This window comes from Oryx dammah, unplaced genomic scaffold (assembly GCF_014754425.2).
Source record: "Oryx dammah isolate SB20612 unplaced genomic scaffold, SCBI_Odam_1.1 HiC_scaffold_14, whole genome shotgun sequence".
NCBI lineage: Eukaryota > Metazoa > Chordata > Mammalia > Artiodactyla > Bovidae > Oryx > Oryx dammah.
Genome location: NW_024070198.1, coordinates 45,190,548 through 45,209,901, shown reverse-complemented (window position 1 = coordinate 45,209,901; position 19,354 = coordinate 45,190,548). Strand labels below are relative to the sequence as shown.

Here is a 19,354-nt window from a genome sequence, read left to right as displayed (position 1 = left end):
AAAGATCCAGCTCAAGCTGTGATTGGGCTATGTTCCAAAAACATCATTTCTAAGTAACTTGTTTGGACCACAGAGCAATTTGCAAAAAATCAAAATCATACATGCTGTTGGGGTTCCCAGGCAAGCCCTGAAATTTTTTCTGGCTGTATTGAGACTCAACACAGAATGCTGTAAAATCTAAGAATCTAGTTTGTACACTGATTATCCCTTCTAACGTGGGACTCCAAGAATAGATCTCCCGTAATGGTTTCAACCAGAGCAACTCTTATTTTATACAAATGACCTCTGAAACATACATATTCAAACTCAGGGGCATCACATGAGTGTGTCTGGAAAGAAGTATTTGATATCCTTAAATCTCAATGAGAACCCTTTTCTACAAAAAAGAAGTCCAGAGCAGAAAAAAAGAGAAAGCCAGTAGTTAATGGTGCTGGCCTTACTCCCTGACCTCATGCCTACAGGCAGTAGAGAAGGGGAAGAGAGAAACCAGCGTCCTAGAATAAGTGACTGCTGGCTGAAACTAAATACAGACAATGCAGCTATCATAATCAGGAAACGCTAACGCACTCACTGCTCTACCATACTCATCGCACTGAGTCTGGAAACACGGAAGTGAGTCTTTGAAAATTTTCTGTAAATGTCAAGGAAGAGCTGCCAAACTCCACTGAAAGAGATCAACCCTCATAGACCGACTGAGACAAAGTTACCTTCCCAAATCATTTCATTTTCCATTTGCTCTGTCATCCATCATTCCGTGTATCCTAAACCTCGACTGCCACCTCTCCTGCGACCGTCAAGCCAGGTTGTGGCCGGGCAAACAAAAAGACAAAGCGTGCCATGACGGTACCAAATGCTAGGAGTTCTGGTGGAAGGAAGTCATTGGGAGCTGGCTAAAGGGGACCTGAAGAGCAGGTGATGGCAAAGACTGATGCACTGCCTACTGCGCTAAGAAGGCAGACGTAAATTCTCAGAAGGGTTCAAAACAACTGACCCCCTTAGACACGGCTAAAGGCAGGGGAAAGCAGAGGGGGGCGCGAAGAGGTCACTGTTAGTCTGTGTTTCTCAAAACGCAACCTCAGTCTTTAAAACACACTGCTTTGTCAGCTTGGGGATTCTAGGCCACTAATGAACAAAGAACTGCTCAGCCTAACATAGCCAAGCTGCCACTGGCTAGAAAAAGGCTCCTCTCAGCTGAAGGGGACCTAGTCAGACCATCACCAGTGAAGGCCGGTACTGCCTTCTATTGACCAGTGGGTGTTCTCAGTGTTTGAAAAAAAAAATGGGGACGGTGGGGGGGGGAGGTTTTGGCATACAGTGAGAAAGAACAAGAAAGATCAAAACTAGGAGAATAAATTAAACAGGGGCATAAAATGATCGCTGAGAGCAGGGACCACTGTCTAAGCAGAGAGCCTGGCACACAGCTTTGAGTTAATTCAAAGTGACAGCTCCAATACCCTGTGTAGCAGTGTTTTGAAGACCCCAGTTAAAGGACCACATCCTGACCTTAGCATCACCTGACATGCCTTTTGCTTACGTGCTAGGAGATCTGAACTTACTGAAAATCACCACGTCATTTAAAAGACGAACAACTCAGCCATGGGGTCACCTGCCCCGGGTCCTGTGCCCCAGAGCCGAGGTGGAGGAGGGGCCCCTTTGGGCGATGCTTACACACCAGTGATGCTGGTTGAGAGGAGGATGCTTTCCTGAAACCTAAAACCAAACACTCCATCCACAAGTCCCCGGGGAAACACGAGACGGGAATTTTCCTTGGGGAACTTAAGATCTCCTGGAGAAAACAGGGCTGTGGGACGTGGCAGGAGAAGCCCTGCATGAAAATCAGTCGAGTACCAGTGGTCACAATGCACTACCACAGAATTATCTCCACTTGCCAACCATGCTTCTCCTGAGACGCTTTTAACTTTGTTGGAACTTTGCTTCTGATAGCAGGCACAGTCAGAGACATCCTTTTTTTTTTTTTTTCCTTTTCCTGACCTTTTCACCAAACAGTTTTCTTGGGGGGCGGGGGATGGTAGAGACACGGAGTTGTCAGTCTTGTCTCAAGCCCCATCTTCAAGGTCTCAGAGACACTGAGCCACTTGGATATGGGGCCAGGAAGAAAGCTTTCCATGACCTTTCTCTGACATTTCGCAGCACCCTCTCCTACCCCCCAGGGCTCTGATATCTTAGATCTCCCTGTGAGGCCTTCATGAAAAGGCAGATGCTGCCTGTCACTCCAATCTCAGGCTCCTCATCCCTACCTCCCAGGACACAGCCGTGGTCCAGCTCAGGCGGAAGCTGGCTGACATCTTTCTGCCTTGATCATTCCTATGGCTTTGTTATAAAACTTGCCACACCAGCTCTGCCCTTTGCCACCCTTTCTTCATTTTTGTTTTTTTTTTTTAAATCCCAGTCCTCATTGTCTCTTTTGTTGTTGATCTGCAACAAGAATAACCAAAGACTTACAGACCCTAAATTGTTACCAGTGCTGTCTATTTTACATAAATGGGCAAAAGTATATTTTTTACATTCAGGAATTTTTTATAATGACAACTAATGAATTGGAGGGGGGAACAAAGAATTGGGGCAGATGTCTGCAGAAGCCAAAGGTACCTAGAGAAACTGGTGAGATGCATTCTGAATTAAACCTAAATATTCTAGACCATTAAAGAAAGGGAGACCCTATGTTTTCTTCAAAAGGGGGTGCCCTAACTAGAGTTCCATGCTGTCTTCTATAATGGACACTCGTTATACTTTCTTTACAGTACAGCAAGGTCTTCTGAAGAAATCTGTTTCACTACAAAACAAAAGTGGAAATGACTCTCAAACTGGACTCCACCAAGACTGCTTTGTAAAATTAGCTTGAGTAAAGCCTTCTGCTTTAAGAAATCAGGAACAATAATCCCTCTTCTGTGAGCTATCAACCAAGTCCATGCTTTTACATCCCTATTAATAATTTCCTAACTTGTGTCTAGTGTCCTTTACCTTTCAATAAAGCCCACCCTGACCAGTGAGTGTCCAAAGGGCATCAGGCAAGGAGAGGGTCAGGGTTCCAGAAATGTCCCTGGCATAGAACTGTGATCTGCAAGAATGGGAGTCAGGAGGTCAGAGAAACAGAAAATAAAGCATCTTGGACTCTTGGCGCTGTCCTTGGTGCTGAATGTCATACTTTCTGCACCCTACTCTCTCCGTACCTCCCCAGGTAGTACAGATTGTTGAGTACAGGAAATACTAACAAATGGCAACTTACTGTAAAGGGACAATAAACAGCAAGTGTTCTAAAGATCAGTTCAGTTCAGTCGCTCAGTCATGTCCGACTCTTTGCAACCCCATGAATTGCAGCAGGCCAGGCCTGCAATTCATGGCTCTGTCCATCATCAACTCCCGGAGTTCACTCAGACTCACGTCCATCGAGTCGGTGATGCCATCCAGCCATCTCATCCTCTGTCATCCCCTTTTCCTCCTGCCCCCAATCCCTCTCAGCATCAGTCTTTTCCAATGAGTCAACTCTTCACATGAGGTGGCCAAAGTTCTGGAGTTTGGGCTTTAGCATCATTCGCTCCAAAGAACACCCAGGGCTGATCAGTGCATTTAAAAAAAAAAAAAAAACAAAAAACTCCATGTTTACAATGAACGTGCTTATCATTGGGATCCAAAGAGGCTCACACTAGGAAGTAAGTGAGGACCAGACGTGTTCATAATTTATGCATTTCACTTGCTTATTGCACTCAGTTGGATTTTTTCCCATAGATTTTTTTGTTACTGGACTTCAATTCGGGAACACAGAGACTGACAGCCTTATTTGGTTAATAAAATAATACCGGCCAAACACCCAGAGTGTACCAGGCATCATGGCAGATGTGGGTTATAATCCTACCAAAGGTATAAGTTCTTCAAAATAAAAGAGAAGAGAGCTTTATAAAGGTAGCAATTACTGTACGAGACAGAAAGTCATTTTTGATCAAGAGGTTCTTCCTCTGCAGCTGTGATGCCAAGGATCCGAGCTCTCTCTTCTCCAAACTTCCAACTACAAAAGACCTCTAGCCAGACCAGCTCTGGAGAAGCATCTGCCCCAGAAGCTCAGTTTCTGGACTGCTTCTCTTCATGGCAATGGCCATCCACAGAGATAATCATTCCAAGTATTGCTTTTATGACTTGTTTCCAAGTGAGAAGGAAAACAGGGACATTGCATAATGGCACTCTGTGTTCCCTGTCCTGTAGAAAGAACTCACCTGTTTGGTCTGCATTTGGAGAACACTGATTCAGATGCTGTAACACAATCATTATTGTGACCATAAAATTATCAGCGAAGCCAAACCCTACATCTTGGAAGCCCCAAGGACAACTAGATGGATTATCAAAGCAATACGCACACTAGATTACACACGTTCAGTCCTCTGTAAAGAACACGCTCGGGTTTCATAAACCTGCGGTGGGCACACCTTGACTGACAACAGCTACTAAAGGCAGCCTGTGACTTAACCACAGGCTTCAAGGGCAACACGTTAACTTTTATCCACAAACTAATCTCTCATTGATAGCCATTCTTATGAACTACCTTTCTGGACTCCAAACATCTGAACCCCTTCAAAACAAAAGTTCCCAAACAAACATCTTGAAGGGTCTTCCCAAGGAAAGTTCATGGCAATGAGATCCTGAAAATACTTCTCCTGTATGGTGGAAATCTGATGGACCACCAATTTTTCATTTAAATTAGCTTTTTAAAAAAAAGTGACCACAGACGTGTTTCCCTATAAAGTAGATATTTCCCTATAAAGTAGATATTATGACTCACTTGCTTCTAATCAACAAACATCAGCAAACCATGCTGTATTTCAGGAATGAGTGAGTTAGGATGGGTTGTAAAGAAAAGAAGGAAGAAAAAGGAAATTGAATGAAAACGATATTTTAGAAGGAAAAGAGTAAGAGTTAAAGTTAAGAGGAAGTAGGTTCTATGTCATCCTGGGCTCTACGTATAAGAATACCGTGGCTTCCCATTACATGTAAAACAGATGTCCAAAGAGTTTCCTATTTTACATGATCTGATCTCACCTCCCTCCTCTCTCACGCGCTCCTGATTTTCCAGCCACACTGGCTCTTTTTCTGTTCTGTAGACATCCCAACATCACTCTCATTATGATGTTCACAAGTGATGGTCCTTTTGTTTGCAAAACTCATCTCTAGATCTGGAGATGACTACCTGCTCTTTTATTATCATCCAGTTCTCTTTCCAGATGCAAGGTCCCCGGTGTATTAGCCAAAGCCACCACCCCCCCCAACAACATGTCCTTAACAGAGCAGTATCCAAACTCGTTCATTCATTCATTCATCTGTCTCTGCATCGCCCATCTGGTTCTCCCGTTCTGTTTTAAGCTTCATGAGGACAAGGACTCGATCTTATTCCAAAATGTCTCCTTGGTAGGCAGAGTAAGGTCTGACACCTAAAAGGCACTTAATAATTATTTGCCTACTGACTATAACAGTGCGAAAGTGTGTGCTTTTTACAAAGTGATAAGAACAGTCTGTTCAGAAAGGTCTTTAAAAAGAGCAATTTATCACTGAAGAGCCCCAAGGTCTGGGAAGACAGTTCTCTTGTGCATTTCAGGTGCCCGAAGCCTTTGTCCTGTCCCTGTTGGATTCATTGACTACCCCAAGCTGCCAGTTATACATATGCAGGACACAGGCCCCAAGGTTGGAGCAGGGCATCACAGCACACCAGAAGCCTGGGGTCTAAGAATAATGAGATCCCAGACCTGAAGTGTTGCTGTATTCTCCTCTGTAAAATGAGCTAGTATAATTAACTGCAGGACTCAAGGCTCTAATGTAAGTGAGACACTTGAGAATGCCACGATCCTGGGCAAGGAAGGGGTGTGGTGCTGATGAGAATTGATGGAGATTTGAGATCTGTCCTGAGGTCTGGAGCAGGAAGGTTCTGCAAGCATGGAAGTCGGTCCTTCTGCAGAGCCAAGTAAGAGTGTCCCTCTAATAATGGTTAGGAAATGCCCCTGATGTCCTCTGTTTTCTTTTAAAAGCCTAACCTTTAGAATGTGACTAGCGCACGCAGACAACTATTATGCATCCGCTTCCCCGGTTGGTAGTTAGTTTACACTAGTGCAGTACACAGAGGTGCAGTCCCTCGTCTGCAGCCCAGCCTCACAGCAGGACCGCATGTCCTGCAGCAGAGACGTCATTGCTAGGACGTATGCTCAAGTCCTGTGCTTATTACACTGCACACAGCCACCATGGTGAGACATGAGCTTAGGACTGAGCTCCGAAGAAAACAGTGGGATGGAGAAAGGCCGTTTACATATTATAAGGCATGGGAGAATGGAGGTCAATGTCAGAAGGGGAGGAACCTGGTGTGAGCGTGACAATCTAGAGTCAGGGAGGAAAGCTCAGGAAGAATGTACCCTTGGGGTTTGTTGTCAGGAGGAAAGGGCTAAGGAAAGGGGGGAAAGTATGAGGCACAAGCCATTTCCTGCTCCCCTCCTGACAAAGCCCAGGGGGCAGGAAAAGACGCCACGGGGGCATTCAAAGGTGCCCACTATGGGGAAGGGAGGTCAACACAAACGCAGCCACCGGGCGACTCCAGTTCTGGCTCAAATATCGGATCGCAGAGACTGGCGACCCTATAGGACAGAATGTGGTCACTTGGTTAATAAACACAATGCACAAAACTCAAAGGTCAAGTTCAAGTTTAGCAAAGCTCACTGTGAAAACACAGCATGGAGGGGAAAAATCCTTTTGTCAAATGTTTATGTAACACCGAACATAATGAGGAAAACAAAAGTGAGTTTCAATTCAAAGTCCATGACGCGTGGAAAGAGACATTTACACAGGGAAGGTGATAAAAATATCCACTCTCCCTGTTGACAGCAAACCTTCTGGGCACTATTATTATGTTGAGTTGCTCTCCAAATGTAAATGTGCCCCCAAAGTGTGTGTCTAAGCCAATTCAGATGGAAGCCCTGCTTCTGCTACTAATTTAACAGGTTCTGGTTATCACGTCTGTCCTCTGTCCCTTGGTACAAAGCAATATTCAGAATAAAATAGGCCTGCACATGAAGAGTATGAGAGAGGAAAGGTCAGTCAAAGTGGCAGGAAAGCATCATGAAAGCTCACCCAAAGTAGCTTTGCTGGGGTGACTGGGCTGAGGAAGACTCAAGAAAATCCTCTCACTAAATCTTTAGGGCTATGGATGGCAGGGAACTTGGGGGAAGAATGGATACATGTATATGTGCGGTTGAGCCCCTTCACTGTCAACTATCACAACACGGGTCATTGGCTATACCTCAAAACAAAATAAAAAGTTTGCCAAAGAAAATCTTAAAGGCTGTACACCCTTCCAGAATACACTCCAAAAAAAATAAATAAATAAGGTTCCATCGTTTTAACGAGAGGACGGGGAACACTGCCCTACTGCGCCTCCTACAACGTCTAGTCTCAGAGCTCTGACAGGCTCAGCAGAGAACACAGGGTGTCAAAAGGCTTGACAAGCCAGTCTGATACGCTGCCGCACAGGTCAGCACATTTTTTACTCTAAAGAGCTAGAGAGGGAGTATTCCGGAATTTGCAGACCAAGAATATTGTAGCTACTCATGTAAGAATTTTCACCATCTTTTACTATCAAAATTTAAAACTTTATGGACACTGAAGCTTTAATTTTGTGAGTTTTCACATGTTCCAAATATTCTTCATTTTTTTAAACCATCTACGAACGTAAAATCCAATCTTAGCATGCTGGATAAAATCAGGCCGAGAGCTGGATTCACCTGAGGGCCGTAGTCTGCAGACCCCTCCTCTCGAGGGCGAAGAGACTGTGGGGCAGAAACAAGCCATCAGGTCGAGAAGATCTGAGGCTGGTTCCCCTTCCAAGTTTCTTTAAAACACCATAAATATCACTGCCCTGAAACATCCCCAATTCCCCTTGCTTATAACAAAAGCAGATTCTTTGCCTCATCCACTAGGTTATGTTCACATCCTAGATTTTAATTTAAACAGCAGCCGCAGTGGTTGCCCCGGTCGTATACAATGCACGCAGAGACAGGAGCCAAGTGGGAAATGCCTGGCTCCGCCTCCATTCCCATGAGGAGCGATGGCGGTGGGAAAGCACCTGATGGGAGCCGCGTGCTCTAGCGAGGCCAGGGGCCAGCAGCCGCCGCGTGTAATGCTCTCCTGTTCTTATCTTGTAGGCTTTCATATCGGACTGGGCAAGACACAGCTAACTGTGACACATGCAGGAACAGTGCTTGTATTATCTATAGGTATGTCAACATTCTCCTCTTCCCACTTTGTTACTATGAGTGACGAATGGTGTTTACCCACGGATGCAAGAGTCGTCTGGGGCCCCGCTGGGATGATGGCATCAGACCAAAAAGAGTCAAGAGCCTTTCCTGAACTTAATTCTAGGCAGCTTCTAAATAAGCAACCTCAGGCAGAGAGTTATGGGGGTGAGGGAGAGCATGAACCCATATATCTTGCAAATGCATCTTAGCGGCATTTCCGATATTGGTCTAAGTTTGATGGCTTGTTCCCTCAGAATCGATAGTCGTGAACACTATACTGTGTGTTTCGGCATGGCTGTGAAATATAAGCCCTTCAGACGGTATAGATCAAAGGCTGCAAACCACACTGTATGTGCTAGGAGAACCACAGAAAACCGAGTGTGCAGTCTGTTCCCTGCGAACTCAGCAGGATTGTGGCACTTGGGTTCCTGGGGAAATAATCCCCTGTCTAGGGCTTCCCTGCAACTCAGCTGGTAAAGAATCCTCCTGCAAGGCGGGAGACCCCAGTTTGATTCCTGGGTTGGGAAGTTCCCCTGGAGGAGGGCATGGCAACCCACTCCAGTCTTCTTGCCTGGAGAATCCCCATGGACAGAGGAGCCTGGTGGGCTACAGTCCACGGGGCTGCAAAGAGTCGGACATGACTGAGAAACAAGCACAGGGCTCTATGTCTGCTCTTACCATTTTTCAATTCTAAGTATATTTAGATTATTCACATTGACAAGAATTCAGCAGGAACTTTCAACAAGCAAAAACCATGTTAGGCTTTTGGCAATAATTTGGGATTTTAAGACACAATCACGACCTTCAGAGAGCTTACTACTTTTTTTTTCTTTTTGGAAATGTAATTTTCATAAGCAAAATATGAGAGTAATAAGAGATGTTATGATTTTGTTCATTTAAAAAAAATTAACCCTGAAGAACAATTTTAGTTGATTGCCAAATTATCCAGAATAAAAAGAAGCTGTACAGTTATATCTCTAAGAATGTGTAAAGGAATCCCAATCTCAACGAAAAAAGTAAAAACAAAAGCCCTTCTAAAGAGATCTTCACAGTTACCACCCTCTTATTAAGAAAGCGGAGACAGGGAAAGGGTATATGTGTCTTAATAATGGCAGGAAGCTCGCGTCCACAGTCGTGGTCCCACCAAGTCTCTCCCGTCCAGACAGCGCATCCCAGACAGGGCCCCAGGCTCTTTACAAGTCAAGCTGGATCACCTCGTGACCGCTGTGGTTGTGTCAGAAGAAAGCACAGGGCAGGCAGGAGCTCCGGTCCCATTGTAGAGGTTCTCAACCCAGGGAGGTTTTGCCTCTCAGAGGACTTTTGGCAATGACGGAGGGAGACACTTTCAGCTGTCACAACTGGGAAATGCTTACCACATCGACTAGCTGGAGGGCAGAGCTTGCTGACATCCTATAACACATGGGCAGCCCCCAAGACACAGAGTCAGCCCACCCAGAATGTCAACTGTGCCACGCCTGAGAAAGCCTGCCTTGCAGGAACCAAGCTGGTTCTGGCCTAGCAAAAGGCACACCCTAACTGCTAAGGCCTCGGGCCACCTGCAGGGAGCTGGGCCCGCTGCAGCAGCCCTGGCCCAGCCTCTCAGATGCCTGGTGGCTCCTCACCATTAACAAGGTGAAAATGAAGCCCCCATGCAAGAGAAGTCAAGCACTCTGAATATAAACCTATGGAGATGTCTTTTCACTACATTCATATTATGGGAGAGAACTTTGAGTCCAACAGTGAAGGGATGTAAGTGACATAAAATGAAACGCCTTCACTCAACCAGTCAATTAGGCAAAGAAACGAAGAATCGAGAGCTCCTGGCAGAAATATCTTCACCAGTTAGCTTTTGCCACTCGGGAGCTGAAACGCCTCCAGTCTCCATGCAATAGAGCCGCCTCCAGTCTCCATGCAATAGAGCAGAAGTGGTCACAGATTTGGAAAGTGAGCTTGGTGACATAAACCCATTGAACATGCCGTGGGTGATTGAAAGAAGAACCTATCTGGACACTCTTCAATGTAACTGAGGTAATTTAGATAAATTTAGCTGTATATCCAGAAGTAACTTACATTTAAAAAAAAAAAAGTGATATTCAAAATGACTCAACAATCAAGTGCCGGAATTAGCCTTGAGGGGTTACTTTTTAGATGTGGCTCACCCAGCAAGCTGTATGAACCCCAGGATACAGGCCAATGGCAAATTTTTTGTAAGAACTGGGAGTTCCAGCACCACAAGAATTTAACAAAATTTAGTAAGACTCACTTGGAGAAGCAAATGGCAACCCACTCCAGTATTCTTGCCTAGAGAATCTTGTGTCCAGAGGAGCCTGGTCGGCTGCTGTCCGTAGGGTCGCACAGAGTCGGGCACAACGGAAGCGACTTAGCATGCATGCATGCGTTAGACAAGGAAATGGCAACCCACTCCAGTGTTCTTGCCTGGAGAATCCCAGAGACAGAGGAGCCTGGTGGGCTTCCGTCTATGGGGTCGCACAGAGTCGGACACGACTGCAGCGACTTAGCAGCAGCAGCAGCAATAAGACTCACTCACCCGGTAGAGGGCTTGCAATCACTCGGCTCATCCCCTGCACACTGGGGAAACACATGCCTACTCACAGAGGCCTCGTCATTAAAGACGTGATGGTAGAACGTGGCCTGCAACCTCAGGAACTGGGCAGAGTGGGCGCCCTCGCCAGCCATGCCATCCAACCGGCAGCTCCCTAAGCGCACTGAGCATCCCAGGAGAGGCAGGACTAGAGAAAAACTGGAGTTTTAGATCTCTCTTTTGGGAAAGTATTTTAAAATGCTCTATTAGCATGCGTGCGTGCATGCTCAGCTGCTCAGTTATGTCCATGTCCGACTCTTTGGGACCCCATGGACTGTAGCCCACCCGGCTCCTCTGTCCATGGAATTCTCCAGGCAAGAATACTGGAGTGGGTTGTTGTTTCCTACTCCAGGGGATCTTCCCAACCCAGAGACTGAAGCCGCATCTCTTGTGTCTCCAGTACTGGCAGGCAGATTCTTTACCACTGAGCCAGCAGGGAGGCCCAACAGAGTGATCAACAAAAGCAAAATTTTCTGACACCCAAACTTCTGCTGCAAAGGGAACTTACTCTGAAGGCTTAATAGTAACATTTCAGCTGGACTCCCACTGCCCCACAAAAGCAGTCTTCCTGCTACAAATTCAAACAGAAATCTCCAATTATTACTAAGTTGAACACAGATACTCATCCAACTGTTTCCCAATTTTCCTATTACTTTATAGGAGATATAACTTAAAATTATAACCCTAAAATTGAACAGTTACTCTCGACACGGGTTATTGACATCAGCAAGAGTCTTCTGAGTGCTAGAGATGATAAGAGGAGAAAGCCCACTTCTGGTCCACTAATTGGAACATCCTTCAAAAATGAAATCATAAGCATGTTGTTTGAATTTGAATCATAAAACTTGGGGTCTCACATTTACGGTTATGCCAGTCTTTTGAGGTGAGGACCAGATGTCTTCTGTGCCTGTGGTCACCCCGGCCAGACTTTCGAGGTATCTGCCACGAACCACACCCGCTTCCCTGAAGTGGAACATAGTCTTGAGACAGCATCTGAGTTCAGGAGCCTTCTCGGTGTCGATCTGCCCCTCCGTTCATCACACTCAGTACTTTGTAGCAGCCTCCTCTTTCCGGAGCATTTTACCCACAGAAATAATTCCCTCTTGCCTCCAGTGTATTTCAATGGTTTATGTAACACTCAGATAAATCACATCATTTCGATGGTGAGAACAAACAGCATACGCAGATCCAAACCCAGCATCCTCTTGGTGAGCACACAGCTGGAGAAGTGAGGACAGAGGGTCAAGGATCAAAGACAGAGAAGTCTCTCTGCCAGGAGCATCCAGCCCCAGGTGGGCAGCAACACTGTCCCGGGGGCACAGTGGTGGGGGCTACTCCAGTTCTTATACTGCCATCAGAGCACCAAAGATGGGTGCAAGAGTGACAACTGGCAGCTGCTGACACACCCAGATAGGAACCTTCCCTCATGGTTCTCTTTTGCCAAAAAAAGTACGGCGATTGGGGAAGAAGGGAGGATACAGTCAGATGGTGTCTTCATGTTCATCAGCCCTTTCAGTCCTCAAATGTCAAATGCTTCCTGAAGAATAGAGGTTTCTCTGTCAGAAAAGGATCCAGAACTCAATAGGGCAGAAGGATTCACCTGTCCAGGTGACCCTGCTACACTGCAGTTGGGCAGGCAGACATCTCGGAGGTGAGCCAGAGGAACTGTCCAAATTGCAAAGGCTTTAAGAAAGAAGTGCTCTTTTCTCATGGAAGAAAGAAAACTGCAACGGCCCCTCCATCAATTCCAAAGGCCATCGGGAGGAGACAGGTTCCAGCTCTGAGTCTCTGCAGTTGGCTCCATGCCTGGCTCCGGCAGCCAGGTCCTCAGCTACCAGGGCCTGCACCCTAGACTTCAGGAACACTCTAGGAGCCCCTGGACCACCATCTCTGCTGCTCTTCTGGGTCCTTCCCATAGGATGCCTGCAGCATCTCAGTACTGAAGAGGTGAAAGGAGTTTCAAAATGAAGACCTCCTCAAACGCCAGAGCCTGTGGTTGTCTCAGAGCCCAGGTGAACTCGAGGAGAGCTGCCAGTCTCTCCATGTTGCAATTTGTCATACCTGCATGCTGGCAGGCCCAGAGCCCTGGAGGTCAATGAATTTGACCCCGCCTGTCTTGCATTTACACATTGCTTTTCACCCAAAAACCAATTACTCTCTCCGAGCCGTGTAAGAATCCACCATGTTGCCAGTTAACACTTGGCCCAGGGACACGCAAAGGGGGTCGTGTCCAAGATGCGGCTGCCTGCCTGCATATTCAGCAACACAGCCTTGAATAAATGCGTGCCTCTGCCAGGGATACATATTTCTCTATAAAACAAGTCAGCCACGGAAATATACAGGGCATGGAGGAAAAAAAAAAAAAATCAAAGGGACAAAAGATCTTGAAGCAATTTCAGGGGCAAGGGGGCTGCCAAGCCCACAAGCAAAAGGTTGGAGACATCAACCTGCCTGGGACGGAAGTTTAGATAGGGGGCCCCCAAGAGGTTAGGGCTCAACTGCCATCCTCGGTCTTTGGAGGGGTGTCCGTTAGATCTCTAAGTCCTGTAGGATTGCAGGAAGGGGTCAGGTAGGTCCTTTCTAGCTCTGAAATCCTGTGACTCAGTGGTCTACAGTAATGAAATGGATGGATCTGAGAGCCTCAACAGAAAATACGTTGTTTAGTTTCTCAGTCGTGTCTGACTCTTTGACACCCCATGGAATGTAGGCCACCAGGCTCCTCTGTCCATGGGATTTCCCAGGCAAGAATACTGGAGTGGGGTGCCATTTCCTTCTCCAGGGGATCAAACCGGCATCTCCTACATTGCAGGCAGATTCTTTACCACTGAGCCACCTGGGAAACCCAACAGAAAGTCTACTTGGAGATAAAATTCTGGGCATTCACAGGCATTTCTCAACTGAAATCCATTCCTATATTGGCAAATCAACTTACATAGAGCCAAACGTCTATGGGCAATGGGCTTGTTCTGCTTCCTAGATATTGAAACCCCAAGCTTCCAAAGTGACATCTTCCATCCCTGGGAATTTGGAGGTGGTTAGCAAGACAACATTTTTTTTTTTCCCCCTAAAATGACATTCCTTCCATTGTGATCTGGCCCAATTGGGAAATTCTAATTGAAGACCATCTCAGCATGAAACAAGATAACAAGAGATACAAGTTTTAGTTTCCTGTAGTAAAACTTTTTCTGACTTATCATCCCTATTCCCTGTCAAAATAGGCTGTAATTATTTCAGAAAATGTTTGAAGGATAAATTACTAATACAATCTTTGCTCATAAGCAGTTGAAATGCTTTGTACCCACCCTAGCTCGGTAAGTCTCTTGTCAGACTAATCTGATGAGTCATGCTAACTGATGACTCATCCTTTGTTCAGATTTTGTTTCAAAAAGGAACAATGCAACATGCCATCTCCCCTGCTTAACTGAAGTGGCAAGTTCGTAAAATAATACCACAACAAAATGGCCTGAATTCAAACATGTGCTCTGTGACGAGGAGGGCCTCTGCTAGCCTCAATTCAAAGGCTTTGGGGGAATAAAATCGAGATTTAAAAGATAATGATGATGATGATTCAGATTAATTAAGTAGAAGCTTTACCAGAATTTCAAATCTTCCTGTAAACTGTTAGAATTCCTACCATCAATACCTTCCGGAGGAGGCTGCCCACACCTGCTTCCCCTCTGTATCCTCAGGGCCACAGCACAGCTGACCCCGAGTGACACTATTAATCACGCAGTGAATTCCTGGGTGTACTCAGCCCCCAAAGGGAAGGGAATGCTGCTGGTCTGTCTGCAGGTCACTTTGTTTTCAGCACCCCAGAGGGAGGCAGCTTGCAGGATGCCCTGTGGTCCATATCATATTTTCATCTTTTGATATGAGCCATTGATGGTCAAGCATAGACAAAATTTCAAACAACCATTTTGATAAAATACTCGAGTCCCTTCCATTCAATGTTTGTATGCATTTCTTCAGCAAGCATTTTTCATGGAACTCCCAGGAGATGACAGGCTTGGCCCCGGACAACAGGAGACTGGAGGAATTGGTGAGCTGGCTGAAGACAGCCCCACAGGACCCCTGCCATAGGGTCCCTATAACAGTAGAGTGGGGACAACAGGGAACCTCCTGTTCCAAAGGTGAGGGCCACGGACACAGTGAAGAAAGGCTGCAGACGGGGAGCCAAAGGAAACCAGGATGCTCCAGCGGGGGGTGGCGGACTCACAGGAGACAGGACCATCTTGGAGCGGGTCTAGACGCTAGAACACCTCTCCCGTCTCCCAAGCTAGAGGGCTAGAAACAACCAGAAGGATCCAGGGGGATAAACAGCCAGAGCATTTCCAAGGATGGAAGGGGAGGGCTTGCAGCTAGCACACAGCGTTCATCCTCACAGCAGCTGGGAAACTTTCCGGTGCACTGCAGTCTTTAATTGCTTATCAAAGAGGCTCCCAGATTCCTCAAGGTCTTTTCCAAAGAGATTGGAGGATTTCAGGAAAGACAAGAAAAATACTCTCATTTTATGAGACTGAAACAAGGATTTCACAGAATTAACGGTCTGCATTTTCTCAAATCATCAATGGAAATTCATTGCATCATCTATAAGAACTGAAGGCTGCAAAGATTCCACATAAAACATGCCTGGAAGTGTCACTGATCCCAGAGTGTTGCAAAAAGGGAGCTGGTGAGGGTGGCCCGCCATCAGGGCAGTCAGCAGGACTGGACGTCTGGAGACTAATGAAGTCTTATTGTTAAGAGAGGTAATTGCATTTGTATGCAGAACTGGGGCCAGTGCTGGCCTGTCCAGAGCCCACTTGGAGTGGAATCTTTGCCATCTTTGTCATTTAGTGATTATCTCTTAGTGGAAGTGACTTCCCAGGCCTGCTTCAATTACCACCACTTGTGCATATTAAGTTCTTTAACAACATGAACTGATGTGGAGGAAATTAGCCTTTTGTCTAATACTTAGTGCTCTTGCCTAGAATTTACAGTGAGTGATGGGGCGGAAAGAGATAACAGAAAAGATTTCCCTGGAGAATATAACACCTTAGGTAATGTTGCTCTGATGTAAGGAAATATGTTTTAATAAAGTAAATTAAAAGTGAGAGAGAAAAAAAAAAAAAAGAATGATTTAACAGACCTCAAAATTCTCCCTGAAAATTCCCCAAACCAGTAATCCAAGCTTTGTGTGTTCTATCAGAAGCCTATTTCTTTTTCCCCAGTATATAAGGATTAGGTTTGACTATCTTTAGTGACATTTTACTAACCTTTCATATCAAAAATTCTAATGTGTAACTGATTACAGCTATAAAATTGAAAACTGATTACTCATCTCAACATATTATTTGTAAAGCAATTAGTTAAAATGTATTCAGCAGAGAAAGGCTAATTATACTGACAGCCCTCCTCTTAAGACCCTCAAAAGTCAAAATTAATGAGGTAGTCATCTATGTCCAAAACAGTGTGAAGGGGTTACATTGTTAGTGTCATGAGCAAATCAGAGTCATTCATTTTTTAGATGACTGTGGAAATTTTCCTTTGGGGTAGATACAGCATCCAGTCCTTAAAGCAATGAACGTGCAAAGTTCCTGGGTGGCTCAATGATGAGAGAAACCACCTAGAGTTTGCAGGCGTCACTCAGCTGAAACTTCTCCCCCAGCAGCCTCCCTGAAGGCACTGGTCCCACAGACATCACATCTCTGGGGAGGCAGTGGGGAGCTCGGGGCTTCAGGCTGGTCACTGGTGACAGCATAGAACATGCACCAGAAGCTGATGCTCTTCTGGTCTGTCTGCTGAGAGCTGTCACTGGTCCATATCTTGGCTCTCTCTGCTCATGTCAGAATATGGGGAGCTCCTGAGAGCATCTTCAACTCGGGAGGCTTAGAGGAGCTGGGTTGCTGTGCATGTTAGCTCAAGTGCTGTGACCCCAAGAAGGCATTCTTCTCTGCCCAGCAGACTGTCCATCCTCAGGGTCAGAACAGAAGACACGGTGATGGCCAAGACCTCGGCCGACCCAACTCGGGTCACCTGGCTGGGCACTCCAACCCTGGCACCTGCAGCACTCACTGCAAATGATTTTGGAGAGTCCTGTGTTCTTGCCTTTTAACAGCCCTTACAATCCATGTCCTGCCTAAAGATGTTTGTTTGTTTGTTTTTTAATTAAAAATGTGCGCTCTTTGTTGAGGCCAGGAACAGCAGCAGATTGGCAGTCCATATTTAATAATTATCTACCCCTTCTAAATATAATCTCTGATCTTGATGACTTGCTAGGAGTGTGGCCTCAGTTACGCTTGATACCACTCTTGTTAGTGATCTGGTCCCTTTCTTACCCAAGAAATTATTATGGGTGGAGGTTACAAACAGGATTTAGTCTTTCTGCTTTGACCTCTCTGTGGCTCGAAATTATGGGAGGCTCAAACACAGTTCCCTCATCCCCGTGCACCTGGCCAGCCCTCAGATTTCAGCTCTCAGATGCAGCATGGGTGGTAAATGAGTCTTTCTACTCCAGAGGAAGTCACAGATGAGAAAGATAGCAATGGTGGGGCTTCAGCCGAGCCTAAAAGGAATGACTATTCTCCTGTGTGGGCAGGACATGTAACAAGATGTATTCAAAAAGGTCACTGTCCAGCTATAATTTTAGCTATTTCAGAGTATAATTTATAGCTAGAATAGCTGGCTGTTTTGCTTTTTATACCCATAATTTCTTTGCCATAGGATATCATGAAAAGGGGATAGATCTTTTATAGTTTGGATATTAATATTACTGAATACCCATTTATTTCTGGTATTTTATATCTTACAGTGATTCTGTAAACTTTTATCATGCACCTACTGTGTGCGAGAGAGATGGCAGAAGAGGTTCGTTATAATGAATCATTGTTCTGATGAATCTGTGTTCATAGTCTTAATATTGGAAACGATCAGAATGAGATCCATATACATATAACAGGTATATAACATGGGCACGTTCTGTGTACATATGTTCATTTTTAAAAGATTTTTTTGATGTAGACCATTTTAAAGTATTGAATTTATTACAATATTGCTTCCGTTTTATGTTTTGGTGTTTTTGACCCAAGAGGAACGTGGGATGGATCCCAGCTCCCCGACCAGGGATCAAACCCTCATCGCCTGCATTGGAAGGTGAAATATTAACCACTGAACTGGCAGGGAAGTCTCTGTTATGTCCATTTTAATGAATATTATAACTAGGAAAGAAAGCAGCAGCATTCTGCCAAGAATGGAATTGATGGGATACGGGTTTAGGTCATCAGTTTATTTCAGTAAACCAAGATTCTGTGCTGAGACTGTCACAGTATTGAAGGCACCACAGAGGACACTGACGTCAACACGGCCTATCCCTCGATGAGTTCACAGAACTGAGAAAAGGCGCTACGATCCAACATGAGCCAGAAATGCTCTGGTGAACATGTGTGGAGACCCTCAGAAGTTGGTCCAGAGGGGTTTGGACAGGACAGGGAGGGGGCAGGTGTATGTGATGGGTCTAGAACACCCATGGAAGGAAGAGGCAACAGTGACCTGGGTGGACAGGATGAGCAGTTGGAATTTCAGGTGTCCCTAAGATGGCTCAGGTACTTGGAAATCAGGTTAGGATAGGGGCAAGGTGGAGAGAAGACACACTGGATGGCTGTTTCTGCGGCCAAAACAGCTGAAGGTCTCGGGGGCAGAGGAAGTCCCCAAAGCTTGCTGAGAGGCGGCTGCCCCTGACCCAGCAGATGGGAGTGGGCGGGAAGGGCACGTCCAGCCAGACCCCAAGGTGCCGAGCTCGCCAGCTGAGTCTGGGGAAACAATGCGATTCTGGACACGCTGGCTGGATGGGACTCGCCAGGAGTCACATGGAGATGTGTCCTGGGAGGAGATGGCTGTCTCGGGTCCTGTTCTTCTACTCCCTGAAGGCACAGCCAGGGTCTATGTAAACCAGTGCCCAGAAGTGAAAAGTGACCTGCCTGCTCCACCTGGCCTGCAAGGGGGCGTGCCTGACCTTCAGCTTCCTCTGAACAACACTGTGTCCTCCATGGTGCTATCAGACTTGATGTATCGTTCTGGGGACGCTGTCTGTCCCACCCAGACCCACAGATTACAGCCTTCCCACACCCCAGCGAGCTGGCTGCTCTGGGCTTGCCCCAATTTCCATGCACATTTGGTGGCTCCAAGGAGCCCCCTGGCGATGGGGGCATCTCCACTGTCACTTCCCAGCCCAGGAAGCTCCAGTCCCCGAGGGTGGCACGATGTATCCACAGTGGCACAGTGTGAGTCAGACAGAGCCGCACGGAGCCCCGGTGACTCTGTGACCTGATGCAAAGAGAATGAAAAACGGAGGCCTCTGCTCCGCCGCCCACTGAGCCCTGCTGACACTATCAAGATTGGAGAAGTCAGAGATCTCAGGTTTTCTTCCACTCCAGGACACACACAAGTGCCTGGGAGCCAAACTCGCCCGCTCTTGACTCTTCACAGCTACCCC

At 46.2% G+C, this 19,354-nt stretch overlaps 2 protein-coding genes across 3 annotated transcripts in view; one reads left to right on the top strand and one right to left on the bottom strand.

Annotated features, from left to right (window-relative positions):
• The window catches only part of DOCK1 (dedicator of cytokinesis 1), a 561,005-nt gene that overhangs the window by 315,364 nt on the left and 226,287 nt on the right, over positions 1-19,354 (bottom strand). The window lies entirely within an intron of this gene.
• Positions 1-19,354, top strand: part of INSYN2A (inhibitory synaptic factor 2A) — a 62,261-nt gene that overhangs the window by 35,868 nt on the left and 7,039 nt on the right. The window contains exon 3 of the mRNA XM_040254439.1: positions 8,190-8,261. Coding sequence (XP_040110373.1) covers positions 8,190-8,261 — 72 coding nt within the window. The remainder of the gene's footprint in view (positions 1-8,189; positions 8,262-19,354) is intronic.